The sequence below is a fragment of the Archocentrus centrarchus genome, chromosome 10 (genome assembly GCF_007364275.1).
Source record: "Archocentrus centrarchus isolate MPI-CPG fArcCen1 chromosome 10, fArcCen1, whole genome shotgun sequence".
In the NCBI taxonomy this organism is placed as follows: domain Eukaryota; kingdom Metazoa; phylum Chordata; class Actinopteri; order Cichliformes; family Cichlidae; genus Archocentrus; species Archocentrus centrarchus.
Window position 1 is genome coordinate 7,807,816 of NC_044355.1, and position 11,149 is coordinate 7,818,964.

Consider the following 11,149-nt stretch of genomic DNA (forward strand, 5'->3'; position numbering starts at 1 on the left):
GTAAAATCACAGAGCGGGGTCAGCAGATGCATGACGTGCACTGAGGTCACCAACTTTCTGCAGAGTCAATCACTACAGACCTCCAAACTTCATGTGGCCTTCAGAATAACTCAAGAACCATTTGTAGAGAGCTTCACAGAGTGGGTTTCCATGGTGAAGCAACTTCATCCAAGCCTTACATCACCAAGTGCAATGCAAAGCGTTGAATGCAGTGGTGTAAAGCACACCGCCACTGGAGTCTAGAGCAGTGAAGACCTGTTCTCTTGAGTGGTGAATCACACTTTTCCCTCTGGCAATCCGATCGAAGAGTCTGGGTTTGGTGGCTGCCAGGAGAACGGTGCTTGTCTGACTGCATTGTGCCAAATGTAAAGTTTGGTGGAGGGGGGGAATTATGGTGTGGGGTCGTTTTTCAGGAGTTGGGCTCGGCTCCTTAGTTCTAGTGAAAGGAACTCTTAATGCTTCAGCATACCAAGACATTTTGGACAATTTCATGCTCCCAACTTTGTGGGAACTGTTTGGGGATGGCCCCTTCCTGTTCCAATATGACTGCACACCAGTGCACAAAGCAAGATCCATAAATAGATGGATGAGCGAGTTTGGTGTGGAACAAGTTGAGTGATCTGCACAGTCAAACTTACCGGACTTCACCCTAATAGAACACCTTTTGGGATATATTAGAGACTGTGAGCCAGGCCTTCTTGTCCAACGTCAGTGTCTGACCTCACAAATGCACTTCTGGAAGAATGGTCAGAAATTTCCATAAACACACTCCTAAACTTTGTGGAAAGACTTCCCAGAAGAGTTGAAGCTGTTATAACTGCAAAGGGTGGGACAACATCATGCTAAGAATGGGATGTAAAGATCGTAAAGGCACCTGTTCTGCCATTTCAGTGAGTGTGGGAAACACATACAAGCCCCACAGATGCAAAGTTTCCATCACTGCCTTGAATGCAAAACGTAGTTGCAATAAGTTTTGATTAATGTTTAAGTAATACTGATCTTTATAAATGATAGTTATGAGCATTTTTATGATGTAGCAGTGAGGACAGTATTTAACAATTGTAGTGTTTACAAGTGGTTATATAATAAATCCCAACAACTGCAGAATATTCTTGCTATTACAAAACAAAATACTCACTGCACTCCCATGCAGTGAGTATTTTATATTGTAAGATTAACAGAACTGTAGACCAATGGCACTGGTGGAGGGCAGGCCCTGTAACTCTTAGCTGCTATTTTGTCTGCGTATTGACGTTGGTTTTAAGTCACGTGTTTTACTTTTGGAGACTTCAGCCAATGAAAATGCGAACATTTTGTGTCAATGTGAGGGACTGAGAGGGGACGAAGGATATAAATGCTGTACACTCCATAGACATATGTCTACGGTACCCTCCCAATGATACGTCATGCATCATTATTTACCATGCTTTAAAAAGAGCTACAGCATAGAGGGCTGGTCCACAGCCACTGTTCACCAATCACACGCTGCCTTTTGCACCACTTCTGACCAATCAGAGCTTTCTGTGTGTGGGACGCTCACCAATCACATTCGTGAAGACTAGGTTTTTGAAAACGTTGGCGGCCGAGGAAGTTCTAGTTTACAAGATTGGGATTTTTACGCTGTAAAGTTAACAGTGGTTTTTCTTCACTACGATGCAGGTAATTTGATATTTATACTTTGATAACGACGCTGCACCACGAGACATTTGATAACACTTTAAACTCGGAATATAAAATTTACGTAGACGTAAATTTGAGCTTAATTTAGCCAACCTTGTTTTTGCTAGCTCTCTTAGCCAACTAACGTGTAACGTTAGCTCGAGGTAAAACGATCACAGGTAGTATACTGTATGGACGGAGCTTTTTTTCCCCCTTAAGAGCATGTTTTATTTAAAGTAGATTAACACACTGAGTTGTATTGCAGCTGTGAGGCAGTTGTTTTACGCTGGCTTTTATCAGCAGAGGCCCACTGAACCTTTTTCTTTGTTGAACGTCTAGTTTAAATTTTCAACACGGTGATCCGCAAATCTTGAAAAATTATATTTAGCCACATTAACACTCATATTAAGAAAGTGTAAATGTATACTTGCAAAAAATATAAGTTCTCATTCCTAGCATTCGATGTCTTCGATGCGCCTCTCTGCGCATTTCTATGCAGCCCTGTTTTGTAAATGGTAAAGAAAACCAATTAAATTCAAATGTACTACTCCCCCTGCCACTAGAAACTGCTTCAGATGTATGTAGAGTTTAAAAAAAAAGTGTAAATTATCCACATTTTCATTGATGATTCATAAAATGTAATGTGACCTTCAGTAAAGTCACAGTATACAACAACCTAACTAAACACACAGAGCTGGCTATTCTGTCCATGAAATCTCTTAATTTTACAAGTTGAGTAATAACTTGAAGTGCAGAGTAGTTCTCCAGTTAAGGACATTTTAGTAATGTGGTGTTACATACTGTGTTATTTCGGTATAAAACAGGATGTAACGGTGAGTTGTAGAGGTGGCCCTTCCACTGAGTGCAAGAGTGTTCCAAAGAATAAAGACTTATGAGAAGGTATATGAAAGTAAGTAAGTGTTGAGCTAAGCAGTTAATATTCACAAATTGATTTTTACAAGTAAATGAGTGTTCTTCAATAGGTCCTGTGTAGAAATGTCTGTATTTTATACATGAAGTTGATTTCATTCAATATTGATAAACATATCAGACATAGGAAATGCAAAGATGAGACAGGTGAGAGACCAATGATGAGAAGATTGATGACAGTGATTAAACCAGTGTAAGAGGAGGTAGGGCTATGGTTCTTATGCTCTGCAGTTGTACTCTTCAATATGTATCTGTCCTCCAAGTTTGAAGTCATTATGTTGCACAGTTACTGAGATACTGAAAGTGTGATAGTCCATGGAAAAGTGATCCCCACCTTTCAGCAGGTGACACAAAAAGAATACAAAGCTTGTACTGTCGCTAGAAAGATTAGTTTGTGTTTTTGATTGGTGAAGTTACGCTGTCATTGTGTGTACCTCATAAGCAAAAATAAGTGACCAGATATTGTACAAGTTACTAAATAAATGCACTCACTTTTTCCCTCCAGTCTGGAGCTCAGTGTGTGTGTCAAGTGAAGACATGAAAAGTACAACTGGTTATGTTTAATAAGTGTAGTCACAGTGTGTCTATAACTGTGACTTGGATGAATGTCACACCACATTTTATAAGTAATCTATTCAGACATCAGGTTATTTCAAAACCATCTGTAAATCTGTTCTTAGAATATAGGTTAAAAATCATTTGTAATGATGAACAGGGAAAGTGCTGAGCCTTAACACAACATGCTAAGCCATGAGTTACAAAGTGTGGCTCTGTTTTTTTGCTTGCTTCCCTCTAGTCATTGTTTCAAATGAGTATAACTTAAAGCTAAAAATAAACCTTTAGAACAAAGGACAGATAATAGCTTAAATGTAGTATGAGTTTAGTAAGTTGTATTTATTTCTTTACAGAATAAGGAAAATTACGAGCCCAGGGGTCCAATAAGACCGGTAAGTAGCGATAGCTATAAAAACTATGTAGATTTGCCCATTACTGTTAAGTGTGTTTAAACTTAGGAGGCATATCTGGTTAAGTTTGGACTTAAGTGTTAAAATACTGAAAGTCACTTTATACAAATAAAATAAATTTGAAGGTTAAATCATTTTGTAGCATGGACTGGTTACCTCTATAAAAAAGTGAAAGTGATTTAACCAATAAATCACTTATGGCTGTGTTTTTGTGTTTGCTTTTGATGTCAGTTTGCCACACCGAACCTGGCAGGCCCACAACGAGTTCTGATGAAGCAACGAACAGAGACACTCAAAAATGCTGTCACGGGTAAGTCTTTCCTCATTGCATGCAGATGCCATTGAGTCCGGTTAATATAATTAACTAAAACTATGTTAACTAAAATAAAAATAAAAGGTAAGGTTTTGGGGAAAAATAGAAAATAACTAAAATGATTTTCAGAATTTGGAGAACTAAAGTAAAAATGTAGAGGAAATATCTTTGGTCTTAAGTGTTTGTTAATTTGGTAAAATTTATTATCCCAACTTGCCTGAGGAGGTTTTAATGGACATGTTTATTGAGACTTTGTATGTCAACAAGATTGTGAGTTAAATAATGCCTATACTGACATTGCTAAATCTTGCCTCTGGCATATGCCCATACAGTAAGACTTAAACTAACATTGAAACAAATAAAAACTAAACATTTCCAAGCAATAAAAACTAAACTGAAATAAGCTATTCCACTCTGGCAACTAAATTGGATTAAAACAAAAAGAATGAGACAATAATAATAATAAACAAAACAGAAAATGCAAAGCTATAATAACTCATTAAGACACCTCAGAAAATGTGCCTGTTTTTAATTGTGGTTTCATTTTTAGGTCCTGCGAGGGAATGTGGAAGCTCATCTGCTAGCTCAGTTTCAAAGTAAGTACTACCTAAGGCTAGTTACATATTCCTGATAGATGTTGTCTGTGTAATGTAATGAATCCTTAATATATATAAATGATCTTTTGCGTGCTTATTTCAGAAAAATTTCCATTGATGATTTTGACATTGGTCGACCACTTGGAAAGGGAAAGTTTGGAAACGTCTACCTTGCAAGAGTGAAGAAGTTACAGGCAATTGTGGCGCTGAAGGTGTTGTTCAAGTCTCAGATGGAGAAGGAAGGCGTGGAGCATCAACTCAGGAGGGAGATTGAGATTCAGGCTCATCTCAAGTTAGTACCCTGCTTTTAAAAATCGTATCTCTTGTTTTTATTTTGAGCAAAATTTCCTGCAGAATTGCTCTACATTCTTCTAGGCCATCTTAAACACTCTCTGAGTTTGCAATCAAATAATTACAAACACAAGTTAAACCTGTGAACATATGTGTTTATACTTTATTGCAGTGTTCTTGTGTTCTCCAAATAAGAAGCATTTGTCAAAACAGACAAAATAACCTTTTGTAGAATTGTCTCACTTATTTCAGGGCAATCATAACACGTGTCCTATAATCCACTCATTTTCTGGCAGGGTATGTGCCACCCTCTGCTGTCTGTTGCAGGAACATTTGACTGCTCATAAAATGCCAGATAAAAGCTGAGCGCTGTGAATTTAATATATCCAAAGAGCTGAACAATTGGTGTAATGTTTAAAGCCCAAATATTTACTCCATTTTATCAGAACACAACTAATGCAGCACTGAAGAATTTCATTAATGTTTGAGCTGACTAACCAGTGATGCATCTGAGGTCAAGATAGACAAACAAATGGGAATGACTTCAGTGGTTTACTTCCCTTTGTAGATTAAGCAGATACCATAAAGATACATTAATTGAACTCTTAAACACAAAGCCTGCTCACACTCAGAACTCTGATTTAAATTTCTCCTCCTTCATTTCCTTAGGCATCCAAACATCCTGCGCTTCTACAATTACTTCCATGATCGTAAGAGGGTGTTTTTAGTGCTTGAGTATGCCCCACGTGGTGAAATGTACAAAGAGCTACAGAGATGTGGTAGATTTGATGATCAGCGTACTGCCACGGTAAGAACTGGTCCAGTCTTATTAATTGTAGGAGACAAATTTGCTGATAAATATTGCACTCTGAATAGAATAAACAATGGGACTAGATTGTCTTACAGTGATGTTATAATCTAATGCTAGCCTCTTTAAAATTCCAGTACATGGAGGAGATATCTGATGCACTAATGTATTGCCATGAGAAGAAAGTAATTCATCGTGACATCAAGCCTGAGAATCTTCTTCTTGGTTATCGTGGAGAACTAAAAATTGCTGATTTTGGTTGGTCTGTCCATGCACCTTCTCTAAGGTGAGGAACCACGCTGTCACCACTGCACTTAATCTAAGATGTCTGTTCACTGCTTCCCTACTCACCTCATTTTAAATCTTCCCAGACGTCGCACAATGTGTGGGACACTGGACTATCTTCCTCCTGAAATGATTGAGGGACACACCCACAGTGAGAAGGTGGACTTGTGGTGCATTGGAGTCCTCTGCTACGAGTGCTTAGTCGGCAACCCACCGTTTGAAACTGCAAGCCATTCAGAAACATACAAAAGGATTATGAAGGTTGGTGTTTGTCTCTGGGTGTGTAATGCACTAATTATCAAGTCACATGTTCTTGTGTGAATCAGTCTGAAAGGAATGTCTGCAATAAGCTGCTTTCATTGTACAGTTGTGAGAGAAGTTATTCAAGTATCAGTCTAGTCAAGTGTTGGCTGTACTTCCCCTGTTTAACTTTACCTCTTAGTTTGTTCTGAAATCCTAACCTGTCAAGGTAAAGTTTTGGTAGGTTATTATTTCGGGGAATGTAGTATCATACACAAGATAATTTGCAAGCTTTTCCCAGATCTTAATTATTCTGAACATAGTATTGTTAACAAAAGTCACAACCAAAATTTTAAAATTAAGATTATTTTGTACTACAGTGGTGTGAAAAAGTGTTTCCCCCCTGCCTCATTTCCTGTTTTTTTGCATGTTTGTCACACTTAAGTGTTTCGGAACATCAAACCAATTTAAACAATAGTCAAGGACAACACAAGTAAACACAAAATGCAAGTTGTAAATGAAGGTGTTTATTAGTAAAGGTGAAAAAAAATCCAAACCATCATGGCCCTGTGTGAAAAAGTGATTGCCCCCTAAACCTAATAACTGGTTGGGCCACCCTTAGCAGCAACAACTGCAACCAAGCGTCTGCGATAACTTGCAATGAGGCTTTTACAGCGTTCTGGAGGAATTTTGGCCCACTCATCTTTGCAGAATTGTCCTAATTCAGTTAGAGGGTTTTCGAGCATGAACAGCCTTTTTAAGGTCATACCACAACATCTCAATAGGATTCAGGTCAGGACTTTGGCTAGGCCACTCCAAAGTCTTCATTTTGTTTTTCTTCAGCCATTCAGTGGTGGACTTGCTGGTGTGTTTAGGATCATTGTCCTGCTGCAGAACCCAAGTACGTTTAAGCTTGAGTACACGAACAGATGGTCTGACATTCTCCCTCAGGATCTCTTGGTAGACAGCAGAATTCATAGTTCCATTTATCACAGCAAGTCTTCCAGGTCCTGACGCAGCAAAACAGCCCCAGACCATCACACTACCACCACCATATTTTACTGTTGGTATAATGTTCTTTTTCTGAAATGCAGTGTTCCTTTTACGCCAGATGTAATGGGACACACCTTCCAAAGAGTTCCACTTTTGTCTCATCGGTCCACTGAATGTTGTCCCAAAAGTCTTGGGGATCATCAAGATGCGTTTTGGAAAAATTGAGACGAGCTTTAATGTTCTTTTTGCTCAGCAGTGGTTTTCTTCTTGGAACTCTGCCATGCAGGCCATTTTTGCTCAGTCTTTTTCTGATGGTGGAGGCATGAACGCTGACCTTAACTGAGGCAAGTGAGGCCTGCAGTTCTTTGGACGTTGTTGTGGGGTCTTTTGTGACCTCTTGGATGAGTCGTCGCTGCGCCCTTGGGGTAATTTTGGGCGGCCGGCCACTCCTGGGAAGGTTCATCACTGTTCCATGTCTTCGCCATTTGTGGATAATGGCTCTCACTGTGGTTCGCTGGATTCCCAAAGCTTTGGAAATGGCTTTATAACCCTTTCCAGACTGATAGATCTCAATTACTTTCTTTCTCAATTGCTCCTGAATTTCTTTGGATCTCGGCATGATGTGTAGCTTTCAAGGATCTTCTGGTGGACCTTACTGTGTCAGGCAGCTCCTATTTAAGTGATGTCTTGATTGGGAACAGGTGTGGCAATAATCAGGCCTAGGTGTGGCTAGGGAAATTGAACTCAGGTGTGAAAAACCACAGTTATAGTATGTTTTAACAAGGGGGGCAATCACTTTTTCACACAGGGCCATGATGGTTTGGATTTTTTTTCACCTTTACTAATAAACACCTTCATTTACAACTTGCATTTTGTGTTTACTTGTGTTGTCCTTGACTATTGTTTAAATTGGTTTGATGTTCCGAAACACTTAAGTGTGACAAACATGCAAAAAAACAGGAAATGAGGCAGGGGGCAAACACTTTTTCACACCACTGTATATCTGTTCTTAATGTGCACAGGAAGAGTAATTTACTCAATGGATGGATGACTCAGGAGGGCACAACACTGGCTACTTACTCCTTCCACACATTTTAGAAAATGCATAAAAATATTTTTATCTATACATTTAATTACCTGGTTAGAAATCATTAAAATGACACCTCTTACTCCCTCTCCATTGAAAGATTTCAATGGAAAGATTGTATAAGTTGCCTGTTGCATCAGGATTGGGTGCTAAACTCTAGTTGTAATATCACAAAACCCATTCACAGGACTTTAAACTAATAATTCAGTGCCTTCAGAGACACTTTGCAACTTCATCCCGCTAGTGTCAAACTATCAACATAACATGATTTTGATTAATAAAACCCAAACATCAATGAGAAGTAATGAGACAGTTTTTTAAGTGTAAGGAAACTTTAACTGTTTTTTAACTGTAAAATTTGATTGATTGAAAATTTGGTCTTTGTAATTTTTTTCATAGTTTTTCCTGACTTGATTGGGTCATTACATCCCAAATGTCAGGAAATGATTATCATTATTGGGGTATGATACATCAAGCATCAATCAAAGAATCAATACATGGATATTAACTCTAAAATTTCTGGTTGGTGTATCCATAATAAATAGAAGCATAAAAGCTATACCTAGCATATGAATTGGTTTATACTTTAAAGAATGCAGCTGTTCCCTGTGCTGATAAATCAAATAAATCTTTGCGTTTGCAGGTGGATTTGAAGTTCCCTAAAATTGTCTCTGATGGTGCCCAAGATTTGATCTCCAAGCTGCTTCGTCACAACCCCATCGATCGCCTCCCGCTACAGAATGTCATTGACCATCCGTGGGTGCGCACCAACTCTCACAGGCTCTTACCTCCTACTTGCCCTGTCAAGAAATCCTGAGGTCCCCCTGGCGAGCCTGCCGGCCTTCCTCTGATGGGTTTTTTTATCCCTCTGCAAGAGACTCTGGCCCAGCATATTTTGTTTTCACTGCCATGGGCTTCAAACTGCCATTATTTTGGCACATTTTCTGATGCTATACATAAGAAGGGTTCAGATTATTATATCATACATGACAAAGATAAACAGCAAATCCTGAGAACCTTCAAATGCAGAGAATCTTTCACTTCTTTTGCTTTAAAATGACAGCAGTTTTTGCTATTTATTTTTCTATCCAAGCATACCCTCTTTTTTTTTTTTTTTTTTTTTTTTTTTTTTAATGTACAGTGGAATGTGTAGTTCTTTTCCTCTAGATTTCTATTTTAATGTGATTTCTTTACTTTTTAAAAAGGACACAGCTTTGTTTTGGGTTTTCTGTCTCAGATGGTGTTGACACCAAAATACTACTGTTAGACTGCCTCATTTATATTCTTGAATAGTTTATGCAGAGGAGTTTGGATCTCGTGTGGGAAAGTGTATTTTACATTTTTTTTCCAGCTGTACTTCAACTTTCTAATAAATATTGTAAAAGGATTTGCTTGCATCTAATGAGTAATTGAGCATGTAGAGGTTGTAACTGACTGCTTTGCTGACTGGGTACTTTAATAACAATAATTCCTAATAACAATAATTCCTTTTCTATGGGTTATATTAAGTTGTTAATGAGACTGGTCACAAAGCTGGTGTAACTTTATGTGTTTTATATTGATTTGGGGTCACAGACTTCTGTCAAGTAAGGTAACAGATGCAGTTGTGTTCAGATATTTACATGCACTCATGGGCTTGAATGTCAGGGTAATTTGGGAGTTTTAATGATTTATTTTTCCAGAGTGGAATACAGCATGCATCTTTAATGGCTTTAAAAAAAAAAAAAAAAACTGGGTGCAAAAATTAGAATTTTAGGATTTTCTCTAATCCACACAGGGTCAATAGTGTGTGTGTGTATATATACACATACACTGCCACTAATATTTGGTTAAAGTTGCATCTCGACCAAATGCTTTTGGTAGTCATCAACATAATTCTTACTACTTATTACTGTGGCCAAATAGCTCAATCTTTGTCTCATATCACCATAAAGCATTCTTCAGAAGGCATGTGGCTTGTCCATGTGGGCAGCTGCAAATTTCAGTTTAACTTAAAGCAGGGGCTTCTTTCTTGGTTGGTACCCTCTCAGTCCATGGTGATGTAAAACTTTTTCCTAAACACCCTAACCAATTTCATTTGAGGCAACAATTTTAGGTCTTCTTCCAGATCTCAGCAAAGTGGCGACACATTTGTATAACTTGTACTTATGTAGAGTTGTTTGAACTGATGGTCTTGGAATCTGCAGCTGTTTAGAAATGGCTCCAAGAGATCTTCCTAACTTATATAAATTGACAGTTCCCCTTAGATCTTCACTGAGTTCCTTGAACTTTTCCTTTGTTCTGAGTGTTGGTCAATCCAGTAAGTGCTATCAAATAATTTTTTCTTTGCTGGCAAAGAGAAACTACCAATTGTTGTCAATCATGACCACTAACAAAAGGTTAACAGGCTTTGGCCTTGTCAAGTTAAAAGACATGGTAGAACCTTGAGCACCACATATTAAGTGCATGTATATATTTTAGCCTGTGTGGATTATAGAAAATCCAAGATAAATTAATGCTTGTGTACCCATTTCTTTTTTTTTTAATGTCATTAAAGATGTGTGCTGCATAATTGTTCTACCCTGGGAAAAGAACAGTTCAAAAACCTCATTAACCCCAAATTACCCTGACAGTCATGCCCATGATGAGTGGATGTAATCTTCTGGCCACAACTGTATCAGTTATGATAATCTCAGCATAGCTTTCAAGATAAGAGGATTATTACTGTCTTCGTGAAGGTAGGGTTTATTGGGTAGCCTTTGCTAGCAAAACAATATTGGTTTAATAATGCGATCTATAAGAAATATGGACGTATATTCGTAGATATACTCAGCTTTATGAACCCTGCACTATACGGTAGCGTGGCCGAGCGGTCTAAGGCGCTGGATTAAGGCTCCAGTCTCTTCGGGGGCGTGGGTTCGAATCCCACCGCTGCCATACATTTTGTCCTCACATTTTCTTCCTGGCTCTACATATGAAACGGTCCAATTAACCGTTATCGTT

General features: G+C 38.4%; 1 protein-coding gene and 1 non-coding gene across 4 annotated transcripts; both read left to right on the plus strand.

Moving 5' to 3' along the window:
- The first annotated feature begins 1,555 nt into the window (after positions 1–1,555).
- aurkb (aurora kinase B) lies at positions 1,556–9,263 on the plus strand. Of its 3 annotated transcripts, none has more exons than XM_030739525.1 (10): positions 1,565–1,659; positions 2,484–2,569; positions 3,498–3,536; positions 3,786–3,864; positions 4,418–4,463; positions 4,567–4,755; positions 5,424–5,562; positions 5,700–5,848; positions 5,934–6,108; positions 8,811–9,263. In XM_030739525.1, the coding sequence occupies exons 2-10, from the start codon at positions 2,552–2,554 to the stop codon at positions 8,982–8,984; spliced, it is 1,008 nt and encodes a 335-aa protein (XP_030595385.1). In that variant the 5' UTR covers positions 1,565–1,659; positions 2,484–2,551; the 3' UTR covers positions 8,985–9,263. The 3 variants fall into 3 exon arrangements, with proteins under 3 accessions (XP_030595386.1, XP_030595385.1, XP_030595387.1); XM_030739527.1 differs by having other exon boundaries at positions 2,484–2,559; XM_030739526.1 differs by lacking the exon at positions 2,484–2,569 and having other exon boundaries at positions 1,556–1,659.
- A 1,738-nt stretch (positions 9,264–11,001) lies between these two features.
- On the plus strand, positions 11,002–11,083 carry trnal-aag (transfer RNA leucine (anticodon AAG)). The gene has a single exon. It is a non-coding gene; the product is annotated as a tRNA-Leu (tRNA).
- Positions 11,084–11,149: the final 66 nt, after the last annotated feature.